The 14,132-nt window shown below is 46.8% G+C and overlaps 1 protein-coding gene across 1 annotated transcript in view; it reads right to left on the bottom strand.

Annotated features, from left to right (window-relative positions):
* The window catches only part of ARAF (A-Raf proto-oncogene, serine/threonine kinase), a 77,072-nt gene that overhangs the window by 12,684 nt on the left and 50,256 nt on the right, over positions 1-14,132 (bottom strand). The window contains exons 5-8 of the mRNA XM_082262892.1: positions 8,377-8,479; positions 8,142-8,293; positions 7,930-8,019; positions 7,673-7,811 (exon numbers count right to left, since the gene is read on the bottom strand). Of these exons, the coding sequence (XP_082119018.1) occupies positions 7,673-7,811; positions 7,930-8,019; positions 8,142-8,293; positions 8,377-8,479 (484 nt within the window). The remainder of the gene's footprint in view (positions 1-7,672; positions 7,812-7,929; positions 8,020-8,141; positions 8,294-8,376; positions 8,480-14,132) is intronic.

A 14,132-nucleotide genomic window follows, 5' to 3' on the forward strand; every position in this document is an offset into this window, starting at 1 on the left:
TGTCACACCAGCTTCACTAAACACAGTCCTCCCTTCTAGTGTCACACCAGCTTCACTAAACACAGTCCTCCTTTCTAGTGTCACACCAGCTTCACTAAACACAGTCCTCCCTTCTAGTGTCACACCAGCTTCACTAAACACAGTCCTCCCTTCTAGTGTCACACCAGCCTCACTAAACACAGTCCTCCATTCTAGTGTCACACCAGCCTCAAACACAGTCCTCCCTTCTAGTGTCACACCAGCCTCAATAAACACAGTCCTCCCTTCTAGTGTCACACCAGCCTCATTAAACACAGTCCTCCCTTCTAGTGTCACACCAGCCTCACTAAACACAGTCCTCCCTTCCAGTGTCACACCAGCCTCACTAAACACAGTCCTCCCTTCTAGTGTCACACCAGCCTCACTAAACACAGTCCTCCCTTCTAGTGTCATACCAGCCTCAATAAACACAGTCCTCCCTTCTAGTGTCATACCAGCCTCACTAAACACTCCTCCCCTCTAGTGTCAAACGAACCCCATTAAACACTCCCGTCCTTTAGTGTCACACCAGCCTCACTTTCTGTTTCACACCAAACACTTGTTACGCAAATCACCTACACTTCACACACACATTTCTATGGAGTTATATAAATGATGACTGCAAAGCCCTTCACATAATTAAAACAAAAAGTCTGTCATAAGAAAAAATATGTAGGCTACCACTGCCTGGCTGTTATGCTAATTCACCGTTTTGCCTGTGGTAGACCTGGATAAAACCGGTGAATTAAGTGTTCGGACTTCTGAGACAGTAACTCAAATAATGGAAGCCTGTGGGAATATGAAAATAGTAGTGGGCACTGGTGACTTGGAACAAGGTTTAGTCTTTGATCCTCACTTATCCAAATGGACCAAGTACATGAAGCATCTTGGTCCGGTTCTGATTAGCCCCCTTGTGCATTTTAATTTCTGTTTGCAGCTCCACCCTAGGCTTAAGCACAATTTATAGGTGTTACTAATGGGGGGGGGGGGGGGGGTTACAGCACAGCATAAGTTCCCTGAACACAGACTGTGCATTTGGAGGATACATTCCATCCCATACAGTACCACGTACAATGTACAGCTGCTGTGTATCATTGATTTTGACATGCAGCTGGCAGCAAGCTGTACACTGCACCTGTGCCTTGGCGGTTGCCCAAAAAATTGGATTTTGACGTACCGTTGAATCCATTTCTCTGATTTTCATTGACGGACATGGTCAGCTCCTGGCATTCTTGACCATTAGGTTATACTGCCCCCTACAGGAGTAGGACACTAGGCGGAAAAAAAACTTCTGGCTACACCTATGGCCAGTCCCAGGGGGTATACTCCCTCTCCCTGCTATATTCACTCAGTTTTATAACAAGCACTGTCAGGAGAATTCTAGCTCCACAAATTGCCGTGTGCTGTGTTGTCAATGAATATCAGAGAAATGGGTTTTACGGCAAGTCAAAAATCTAATTTTCTCTTTCGTTCACTGACGGACACAGCTCCTGTCATTCTTGATCATTGGGATGTCCCAAAGCAGTGATAAACATGGAGGGGTGGGAAACAGCAAAAAAATTCCAAAGGCTAAACAGTAGCCAACCAGGCAACAGGGGCTCAACCAAAACAACTGGAGCCCACCTGAAAAACATAATCACCCTCAAAGAGGATCAGGTCCTCTTAAACAGCAGCCTGCAAACCCTTGCGGCCAAAGGAAGAATCCATAGATGCCAACACATTCTCTTTATAAAACTTTGTTTAAGTGTGCACCGACGACCAGATGGCCGCCTTGCAAACCTGCGTCACTGACGTCTGATGACGGAAGGCCCAGGAGGCACTAAGCGCCCTCGTAGAGTGCGCCTTGACAGGGAAAGGAGGAACCTTACCCCTGATGGAATAGACCTGAACCACCATCTGTCTGATCCATTTGGAAAAGGTCGCAGAGGAAGCGGACAACCCTTTGCGAGGTCAATCCCTGAGCACAAATAGAGGGTCTGACTTCCTGAAAGACTCGGTAGCTGAAAAATTCACCCTAATTGACCCTACCACATCCAAGACATGCAAGGCAATTTTCTTTGGATGTTTAGGCCTGGGACACAGGGAAGGCAACACAATGTCTTCATTCAAATGAAAGTCAGAGACTGCCTTAGGAAGGAAAGACGGACAGCGGCGAAGCACTACCTTATCCTTGTGAATCAACAGATTAGGTGAACGACAGGATAACAGCGCCAGTTCCGACACCCTGCACACAGAGGGTGATAGTCACCAAAAAGGCCACCTTCTGGGACAGCGCAAGTAGGGAAATCTCCCGAATATTTTCAAAGGGAGGCTTCTGTAGAGCTGAAAGCACCAAATTGAGATCCCAAGGCGGCAACCGAGACCGCACTGGAGGGTCCAAATGTTGGACACCCTGAAGAAAGGTACGCACCAGGGAGTGTGTGGCCAAAGGTTGCCATAAGAAGACCACCAAAGCAGACACCTGGCTTTTGATGGTACTTAAGGCCAATTTCTGTTCAACCCCCTGTTGAAGGAAAGGAAGGTTAAGATCCGAGCCACGAGAAGGAGCGAGGATGCACCCCAAAAAAGACACCGCGCAATGTACGTCTTCCACGTACGATGGTAGATCTTCCTCAGAGTAGATTTCCTAGCTTTTTACAACGTAGGAATCACTGACTCAGACAAACCTCTATCCTTTAGCACCTGGCGTTCAACGGCAAAGCCATCAAAGCCAGCGACTGCAAAGCAGAATGGAAGATTGGTGCTTGGGACAGCAGATCCTCCCTGAGAGGAAGCTTCCAAGGAATGTCAGCGACCAGCTCCACCAGATCAGTGTACCAAGCCTGGCGAGGCCAGTCCGGGGCCACTAAGATGACCGGAATCCCTTCCGCCTGGATCCTGCGTAGAAGTCAGGGCAGAAGCTTTAAAGGAGGAAAGGCGTATATCAGACGATACTAACCCTGCAGGGGCAGTAGCGGGTCTGTGGCATCTGCCAGTGGATCCCTTGAACGAGCCACAAATCTTTGCACCTTTCTGTTGAACCGAGATCCACCTCAGGAGTGCCCCACCAGAGACACAGCTGATGAACTGCCGATTTTCCACCCCGGGAATGTGCATGGGCACCTTAGAATGCAGGCTACCTCCAGAGCCTCCAGGGCACTTCTTGTTCCCTTGATGATTGACATAAGCCAGGGCCGTGGCATTGTCCGATTGAATATGCACTGGGCATCCCTGAAGACGAACCATCCAATGATCCAGACACAGTCTGATCGCTCGGAGTTCCAGGACATTGATTGGCAGTCTGGACTCTTCCAGTGTTCAGATCCCCTTAACAGAATGCTTACCTTAACAGAATGCTTACCAAGAACACCTCCCCAGCCGGACAAGCTGGCATTTGTGGTGACCACTGTCCAATACAAGGGGAGAAAGGATTTTTCCAGCCGAATCGCCGGAGAGTGAAGCCACCATATCAGGGACTCCTTTGTTCCCAGACTCAGCTGGATCTGATTGTCTAGAGACTGCGGTGACTTGTCCCAGTTGGTCAGAATCTCCCTTTGCAGGTTCCTCGTATGGAACTGTGCAAACAGAACTGCCTCGAAGTTAGATACCATCAGGCCCAGCACCTGCATGCAAGTCCGGAGGGATGACCATCTGTTGGACAGCAGGGGACGAATTGAAGCCTGCAATTTTTGGAGCTTGTCCAGAGGTAGGAGCACTCTGGCTAAGGCTGAGTCCAGAGTCAGGCCCAAATAGTCCAGCTTTGTGGACGGAACAAGGGCAGACTTCTAAAAATTCAGAATACAGCCGAACTCCGCAGAGTTCGTATTGGGATCTCCAGGTTCTCCATCAGAGCAGGAGGAGACTCCACTTGCAGAAGGAGATCATCTAAGTAACCCAGTACTGCGATCCCCCGTTGACGTAGCAAGGTTAGCACCGGAATTAACACTTTTGTGAAGACCCGAGGACTGGAGGCGAGATCAGAGGGTAACTCCACAAACTGATCATGTTCCTCTCCCACAGCAAAGGGGAGACATTGCTGGTGACTGGCACTGGAATATGAAGATAGGCATCCTTGATATCTATAGAGGCAAGGAAATCCCCCGACGCAGCGATGCCACCACCGTTTGAATGGACTCCATTCTGAACTTCTGTACCCGCACAAAGCAGTTTAGCCCCTTAAGGTCCAGGATTGGACGCACTTTGCCTTCCTTCCTGGGGACTGAACAGGTTTGAGTAAAAACCTTGAAAACCTTACGAAGTCGGAAACAGAAAAATCACCCCTTGAAGGAACAGGTCTTGTAATGCCCCAAACAGACCCTGAAACCGGTCTGGGGACAGGCGCAGATTGGAAGGAAAAAACTATGCCGGGGGACAAGAGTGAAACTCGATCTTGTAGCCGAGCCGGAACGCATGACTTCATGGACCCACTTGTCTTTTACCAGGGAAGTCCACGAGTTCAGAAACCAGAGAAAAATTACACTGGTGAGGGCGCACCTTCATGCAGAAGGAGCCTTGTCCGTAGGTCTGGAGAAGTCCACTCTTGGCTTGCCAGACCAGATTAGTTTGGATCCGCCAGAGGAGGTTCTGAAAGGCTTTGAGCCCTCGTCAGTCGCCCATGAGGGACGAAAAAAATTCTTAGGAGCCGAGAAGGAAGGTCCACGTCTACGACGAGGTTCTTTGCCCTTAGTAGCCTGTGGCAGAAAGGTACTCTCCCCCCCTGTGAGACATTTAATGATGTCATCCAGGGTAGCTCCAAACAGACAATCTTCCATGAAAGGGAAGAGCAGTCAAGGCCTTTTTAGAAGTCTAATCTGCAGACCAGCATTTAAGCAAAAGGAAACGTTGAAGGACCACCGCCAAAACACAGAGGCGAGCCATCAGAGGAGCCGCATCCAAAGAGGCATCACAGATAACCTGCAGCCCCTGGACCAGCTGGTCCGCAAGCTCAGCAAAGGCAGGGGGAAGCTTTTCTCCCTCCAGGTCACGGCGTAGGAGTTTAGCCCACTCTGTCAGAGTCTGCCACACCAGGGAATGGTAAATACCGGCCTCATCGCTGAACCAGCCAAGGTGTACATAGTGCGGGTCACAGCCTCCGCCTTCCGGTCAGCCGGGTCCTTAAAGGCTGTGGACTCTTCAACCGCAATCATGGTTGCTTTGTTCAATCTGTAAAACCGGGGGGTCCACCACTGGTGGGACAGTCCACTTCTTAAGAAGGGACTCCTCATAGGGGTAATGCCTAGTAAAGCGCTTAGGAACCCCATGTGGAGGCTTTGGTCATCCCCACTGTTTCACGACTATTCTGTAAAAATAAGCAGGGAAGGAAAACACCTTTGCCACTCTGGATGACTTATGCGTACCAAAAGGGTACCTGCGCCTCTGTCGCTGCTTCCTCCATCTTCAGGGTCTCACGCACAGATAAATCAGTGCATCCACCAGCACCTTTTCATGCGCGGTTGCAGACGTGGAGGAATCCTCCTCACTATCAGAGGATTCCAGGCACGTGGTCGCAGACCCAGAAGGGTGACCCAAGTCCGCAGCGACCGAATCAGATTCAGCATCTGATGAAACGGATGAGGCAGGGGGCACTTTTTGATAGCCCGTCGCCTGCAAGCCTTCTCAATCCAGAACCGCTGTCAGTGCATGGTTGGTTGGTACCCGGAGGGCCCCGCAGCCTCGGAGAGGGGATCAAGTGGGGAAATGTGCTCCAAAGGCTCTATGAGTCCCCAGGGAGACTCCACAAAAAAAGTGTCACATACTGCTAAGGGACGACCCCCTTCGCGCAGGCAGCACCACCCGGTCCGTCAAGCACAAGCCACAGAGCAATCCTTAGCAGAGACGGAGAGGAGTCCACCAGCTTCACCACCAGCCGACACAGGCACCTGCAATCACCAGGAGAATCTGCACTACACGTGTGGCACTCAAGAAGCTAAATGATCCAGAAGTCAACACCAGGGGATAAGGAGGGGCTCCCACCGCCATAATCGCCGCCCACAGGGCTCCCCTGTCATGGCCGCTATTTGCAATGCTAACCACAAGAAAATGGCCACCGGACTACACAAACATATATAGGAATACACAGACTAAAACAAAATGGCTGCCCCACATGGCGCCACAAGGTAAACAGGGTCCCAGAAATGGGAGCCAGGCCTCAAGGCAGGATGGGATGGGGGGCCCTGGCAGTAGCCCCCACCAGGTACGACCCCCCTCCCCCCACACAGTCGAGGGGGGCAGGCTGAGGGACTCAGCAAAAACGGGGGGGGGTGGACTTGGGGGTCCGACCAGCCCAAAGAGGGGCCCACGTCCACTCCAAAACCCTCCAGGGGTAGAGGGGGAAAAGCTACTCACCATACCAGGAACCAGGTGGGCACAGCTCCAGACAGATCCTCCTGTCCACTGAAATGGGGGGGGGGGGCGACTGTTGGCCAGAAGGAACGCTGTGACTCGGGCCGAGATCCGGTCGTATGTGACCTTGTGAGACGTTTAACTCGCAGGGCCAGCCCCCCGTCCAGTGGGGCCATGTCGCAGCCAACTTAGCGCGGAGCTGAGGTCTGCGCATGCTCGCTTGCCAGTTGATAGCAGATCTCACAGGAAAAATCAAGGAGGAAAACATTTTCTATCTAAAAAATTTTGCCAGGACCAAAGATCCCAGAGCAAGGAACTAGGCCCTTACTACTGACTAGGCAGAAAAATAAAAACTGAGTGACTATAGCAAGCAGAGGGAGTATACCCCCTGGGACTGCCCATGGGTGTAGCTAGAAGTTTTTGTCTGCCTAGTGTCCTACTCCTGTAGAGGGGCATTATAACCCAATGGTCAAGAATGAAAGGAGCTGTGTCCGTCAATGAACGAGAGAGAAATTTAATTTTTTTATGCTCGGTGGGCCAAACCACCTGCCTGCATAAGACAAAACCCTACATTAACATATAGATAACACAGCCCCTGTAGCACTGACTGATCATCTCCAGCGTGCACCTGCTTCCAGAGGAGAGCACTGTCAATCACCCCTTATAAAGTGTTTATCGCCTTACTAGCAGTAAGAGTGGGGAAGGTGTGGCGAGCTGACTGATTATGCTGCTCTGCAACCACAGGACAGATCAGAACCAAGTGCTAAAACGCACTTGGTCCGCTAGGGGGTTTAATAAAGATTTTAAAACAAGTCAGTGATGGCACCTCCAACATTTTTATGCTCATGGATTCCCTTTAAAAATGGAAGACAAACATTTTTAGCAGAAGGTCAGCAATATTGGCCTTTATCATTATCATATAATGACCGGTATCCTTTAAAAATTGTTAGCTTTTGTTCTCATAAACCCCATTTACATACTTTACGGTATCTTGAGAATTATATAAATAACAAACATCCTGTGTTTAAAGGGGTTTTCCTCCCAGCTGAAACAGAAGTCAGATGCCTATTGACAAAACTGATTTTATAACACTTATCAGAACTCTTCCTACGGACTCCTAAAACCTGAAAGGTAACTAGCACAGTTCTTCCGTAAAACGGTGAGCAAGAGAGTTGTGTTAAAACAATCAATGGACGCATCTAACACCTATTTCAAGAGATCAGTTGAAGCTAGTGGCTGAAAAGCCTTACATTTTACAGAAAAAAAAAGATATACTAGTATTTCCCTTTCTCTAATATAGTTAGAAGAATCCAGTCTCTCCCTGGCAGGGTACCTCAATAATGTTGTTATCCACGGGGCCAGTGGTGCTGTCAATATGAACGTTGGGGGTGGAGGTGGAGCGATGCCGTTGCAGGGGTTGACCCTCGCTGGGGAATGAAAAGGAAGCAGCTCCAGGGTGCTGTGTCCGGGGGCTGCAGGAAGGGAGAGATGGAATGGGGTGGGCACCAGGGACATCAAACAGAAATGGTACAGAAATGAAGAGGAGAAAAGTTGTGACAGGATAGAAGAGGAAGTGGTGGGTCTCGTTACCTGGTGGATGGCTGCGGGGTGTAGGGTTCATGGATAATGCCAGGGGATTGATCAAGGTATAATGGGAAATCCGTATAACTGCCTGCCGGCCTGGAAAGGTACACACAGACAGACAATGTGTGTTATGAACTTGTAGCCCGTATCTCTAAGATGTCCAAATAGGTTAAGTGACAGCTATAGGAAATTGTAGGATAGGCCTGATCCCTACTTACTTGGGCAGTTTGGCCATGTCCACACAGGCAGTGGGCACTTTACTGCTGCAATGCTGGTGAAATTTGTAGCCGCATGTCTGACAGCGGAAACCATTAAACAGGAATTTCAGGCAGAAGTCACAGAATGCCAGGTTGAAATGTGTTTTCCTCACCTGGGAAAAAGGGAACAAGCGTAGGTCATCAGGATGAGCATATAGAGATAAGAGACAGTTAAAAGCACCTAATGATTACTCACAAAATTGTGCATAGATAGGGGGACATCAGCGAGAACCTCCACCATCAACTCCTCTCCTACCAGTGGGGTGATATCCGTCTCCCAGTCTGTTAAAGTTTTTCGTCTGCATAACAAAAAATTAGAAGCCATTTAATACAAAAACACTAGTGGTAGGGTTCAAAGAGTCTTCTATTTGTGGTCATACAAATGGCAAAGTTGGAACATGGGTGACTGCAGGTTGTGCAAGTTTAGTTACGCAGAAATGAATTTACCCAATGAAATCAAAGTAACTGTCACACATTAGAAACCCAGGTCAGGAGTAAACAAATGTCAGAATGGGACGTTCTTCCCGATTTCACATGTTGTCTGTGTGCTATTCATCAATGTCAAATGTTGGTCAGTGTATGACACATGTGAAAGTAGTATGATCCTGTTTTTAATAAATGGGGGGGGGGGGATTCGCTGCCCAGGAACCAATGCACTGGTGTTGCAAATACACAGAGGAAATGTTATCCACAGAAAAACAAAAAAGTTTCAGTGATGATTGAACAGGATGTGGGTGACATGTCCTTGAGAACTGTTTATGATAGATGCCTGAAAGATCCTAGATCTAAAGGAGGTATCCTGGTACTGTACACCTTGTTCTCCAGTCCTACTAGCAAACTTACTTATCAGGCTGCTTGGGAGACAGACTTGGGGGAGGAGATAGAAGAGGAGGAGAGGGTGCGTTGGTTGACCATGGTGCACAAGGAGATTCTCAACCCCACATTGGTTTGAAGCAAATTATAAAGTTTATACCATTGGTGAGGTTAGCAAAATCTCCTCCTAATGCCTCCCCTCATTGCTTCCCAGGATGTCGGCAGGAGTAAAGCAAATTTCACGTCTGGTGGTCCTGATTTTGGATCAGGAAATTCTTCACTAAAATGTCTATTTGCCCAGGAAGTCCTCTGAACTCAAGCCTCTGTCAATTTACATTATGGGGGGACAACTAAGGCAGGACACAATGTCAGAAAAATCTCAAAGCCTTTCATTAACAGGTTTAATTTAGTAAGCCCAAGTTAATACAAAACAATAGTGTACAGTAACTTTGGCTGTCAATCAAATAATGTTTCAGCAGCAGAGAGAAAAAGGTCCAAAGCAGCTAATTTCTGATTGGTTTCTTGGCACGGCAGGGTGTTAATTGCATGTGAACAGCATTACATACTACAAATTTTACAAAACAAGCAGACATTTTATCTGCTGAAGGAACAGTGGAACAGTACGCTGATCAATTCACAAAATGGCAGATGCTACTGTAATAGGTAGCAGGTGCTCTTTAACACTATGAAGAGTTTCTTCAGACCTCAGCGGAAAATAAAAACAAAATCTGCTGCAGCCTGGCATTACATAACCAGCTCCTAACTATAACCATTTCTAAGTGATGAATAATGGGGCAGTGATGCCAAGCTTCGCAATATGAAGGGAAACAGGATTTCAGCTGACATATGCCCAAGCTCTGTGCTAAACGCACATTCAAAAAAAAATGTAAAAGATTGCTTAGGAGTCAAATGATAAAAATGTAAGAGCAATAGGAAACTGTACCAGCTGCCCATAGCAACCAGACTCATCCCTCCAGAGCATGTGAGAAAATAAAAGCAAACATCTCATTCACAGATAAAAGCTGCAGTTCCCTGGCAGCCTTTACTCCAGAAAATATGCTTTTTGTACTTCCAGGGACCTATTGAAAGGTCCCTGGAAGTCTTAAAGTGGTTGTAAACCTCAGACATGAAATATGAACAAAGCATATGCCTCTATAGTGTGTACTTGTCTCAATTCAATGCACTAAGTGTTATTTCTATTTGCTGCTCCATTCTTCTATCATCGTGAATCACTTCTGACAAGATTAGACTGACCCTAACAGAAAAAGAGAGAACCCCATCTTTAAGACCATAAGCTTGAATGATCATCTTTCTAAAGGCTGGTACACATGGGCTGAATATCAGCTACGATCGGCCGGTTCAACAGAAACCAGCTGACATTTAGCCAGTGTGTACAAATGCCTGTCCAACAAGTCGGTCGTTATCTAACGGGTATGTTGGAAAACCAGCACCCGATCAGCACTTGCAGCCAATGGCTGCAAGTGCAGATTAGCGTGTTCTGGTGATATGGAAGGGGGGCAGTCGCCCTGTCATAACACACTGGCTCAGTGGGAGAGATCGTCACACTAACATCGCTTAGTTAGTAACGCAACCTCTCAAGTTTTTTTTTCGTTCAGCCAGCTGGGTTAAACTAAAAAAAAAAAAAAAATCCCCGTGTGTACCTTGCATGAGCCATCTACAACTAGTGGAACAATAAGCCAGGATGCCTTTTGTGGCCCATTCAGAAGGACAAAATAGGAATCAGTCCTTCTGAAAGAAGCAGTGGCTGAGAGATAAAAGAATCACACAGCCCAGTCCACTTCCAGACGATGAAAGGAAATTTCATTTTAATTAACCAGAGCTGGAGAGAGGAACAGGAGAACAATATCCTAGTTGGTTTGAATGGCAGACTCTACCCTGGGCAAGAATGAAGTTAGTCCTGTCCCTATAAAAGATAACAAAGAACGCATTGCAAGATAAGACTGTGTTTCAGACCACTCTAACAAAAGTGATGGTTTCAAGGAAAGGCACCTTGTGGATGAGAATGGAGAGAGCAATGTCTCCAATGGGTTTACATGGAAGTATTTGAAGAGTTTAGAGAATCAGATTCACATTCTATTAGGGTCACTGGTGAGCAGATAAAACGAGTCACATGGCAAACATACTGTACAAAGGTCTTAAAGAATAAGAGGCCAGGAGCACCCCATGAGCGTGGTATCTAAATGGGAAAGGGACGTAGGAACTTTGGAGGAGGAACAATGGGAAGAGGCTCTCTTGGCAGTCAAGCAGTGCTCCCTGAATGTGGCACAGCGTCTATCACAACTATATTTACTCCTGCGGGTCCATAACACTCCAGTGAGGGAGTCCCCTACATGCTCCAGATGTAGTAGAGACCGGGGAGATTTGATTCACCTTATGTGGCGCTGCCCAAAGCCGCATAGATATTGGAAGGAGGTCATTGCCACCATTGCCAATGTCTTTTAGATACAAATACCTGAAGATCCAAAAATCTGTTTGCTGGGATTTCCGAGTGACCTACAGAGAGGTGATGCACCCAGGGAGGTCATAGCGAGGGCATTGTTTCACGCACGGAAGGTAATACTTTGCCATTGGATCTACACAGACCCCCCCTACTTCGAAGGAATGGTTAAGCTCAAATACGGGATACCATTGGATTAGAAAAATATATTTTTCAACACAGAGGCTGCTATGGCGAATTCAATAAGCAATGGACACCTTGGTTAGACACACCAGGACTAGCGCCAGTGGACTTGACTATGGTTGGTCATTGTCAGAGGTTAATAAAGAATCAGATTAAATTAAATTTGCAAAATCTAGATGGCAGGCCTTCTGGTGATTGTTCGAGATAGGCTCAGGTGCTTGTAGTACCCAGACCTGGTAAGACTTCTGGCAAATGCATCAAAGCATCTTGATCTACTGCCAATTTGCCTGCTTCATGGTTCCTGGTTTTAGCATCGTAGCTGTTTGAGCCCAGGTTATAAGGGACAGGGGCATTTCCGATTCCGGGATTCCTGAATCCCAATTATTCCCTTGGGTAATAGAGAGTGGGGTTAGATGCACACTTCATCAAGTCATATATTTGTTAAAGGTTATGGTTTATTATGTTTCTATGGATATATTACTTTAATGCTTTTAAATCAGTATATTTTACTGTATTTTGACTGAGCTGGATTCTGTACTGCTGGCACAATTTATTCAAAAAACTTTATTTGAGAAAAAAAGAATAAGAGGCCAACAATTGCTGAGATAAAAATGGAAAAGGGCAGACACCTGACTCTAGACAGTGCAAAGTGACAGACCCAGCTGCAGGAAGCAAAGGATTCTTCCCACAGAAAAACTCCTGGAGTGAAAGTTCCTTGATTCACACCAAGTGAAGCAAGCCTTCCAATGACAAATCTTGCAACAAGTAGCCCTTCTAGCTTTGAGTATCACAGGAATCCCAGAATCGGAAATGCCCCTGTCCCTTATAACCTGGGCTCAAACAGCTACGATGCTAAAACCAGGAACCATGAAGCAGGCAAATTGGCAGTAGATCAAGATGCTTTGATGCATTTGCCAGAAGTCTTACCAGGTCTGGGTACTACAAGCACCTGAGCCTATCTCGAATAATCACCAGAAGGCCTGCCATCTAGATTTTGCAAAGCAGATGAGGAAGAAATGTCAGGGTACTTCCAATCTCCAATGAAACATAGCTGGATAAGCAGCTACAAAAGAAAAAGCCTTGGAGGCCTCAGGAGTCCTAAATGACCCAAGACTTGAAACAGCACAGGCAGAAGCAACAGGTGGATCCCCAAATATCAGAGTGTTTGTGCATTGCATCAATAAGAGCTGAAACTCCTTTAATATGGGAGTATATGTGACTCCTCAGGATTAAACTGATTATTCAAAGTAAATTTATACCCAAAACCATGAATGTAAATCACAGCTTACCGACTCTTAGATGTGGTGGCTGCATTCGTTTTCTTTTTTATTTATACATTTTTTTACCCCCTCTGTTTTCACCTGGTGATCTGACCAGTGACATACCCCCTGTATTAGAGTGCTCACAATTCTGGAGGAAGGAGCACAGGCGCACCTGTGGACAGCAACATTGTCGGTGTGGTGGGAGGGGAGTGTTAGATGTACTAGTAGATTTAGCTATACTAATAAACTGAAGCTACACTCCAGGTCACACTGCAGTTACACCAACAAATACATCTGATAAATGTAAGCACCCCTGACAGTGGTAAATGGTTTGTCTCTTCACTCTAACTGCTACATTTGTAAACGTGCTTGTTCTGTTGAAAAACAAAAACCTAAAGAGCACAAACCACCCTAGTGTAATATTGTTTATTGATGACTAGATAAAACAACCAACATCCAATGCACTCACATTTAGCATGATGGTACAGGCACATATGCATAATCCATGCCACCATCTCGAAGTGGTCACACTTGTCAACCCGTGGGGGAGATGCCCAAATACGAAGACACACCTCCAAGCGAAGGAGGAATTGAGTGTATATGTGGTTATTATGACGTGTTTTCGAAGCGTGGTCTCCATCCCACAGTAAAAAGGCTGCATTAAAGTATTACTAAAACCACAACAGTAAAATCAATCTGTATAAGCAGTAAAGCATGCTTGTTATACTCCCTGTTGAACCTAAGGGGTTAATCTTGCACACTGTGTGAAAAGGCTGTTTGATCCTGTCTTCTCTGATCCTCCCCTTCTCCCACAGTTCCCAATCCATCTTTTGATAAGACTGGGCATATGCAGAGTGCCTTGGGGGCACTCTGCATATGCCCAGTTTGATGTGTAATGCTAGACTCATGGGTCACGCAGCCTCATAGGACAGGCAGTTAAGAGGATTTTTCCTCCTACAAGCTTTAACCAGTGCTTGGCTGGACACTGATCGTCACAAGACTGCTATATACTGCTGAAGAGAAAATATACTTCAGTTATATTTACTAAAATAATTACATTTCCATATTCTGTGTACTGTGGGAGACCAGATATAGTGAATGCGGTGTCCCGGGTTTAGTAACACTTTAATTTGCAGACCTAGGACTGCCTCCCCAATGCACCTTTAAGGGAACTATCTTTAGGAGAGGCAAATCCAACTGGGTCTACACCAGCCTTTTTCAACCAGGGTGCCTTGA

This window comes from Pelophylax lessonae (genome assembly GCF_965119305.1).
Source record: "Pelophylax lessonae genome assembly, chromosome: 7".
NCBI classification, from domain to species: domain Eukaryota; kingdom Metazoa; phylum Chordata; class Amphibia; order Anura; family Ranidae; genus Pelophylax; species Pelophylax lessonae.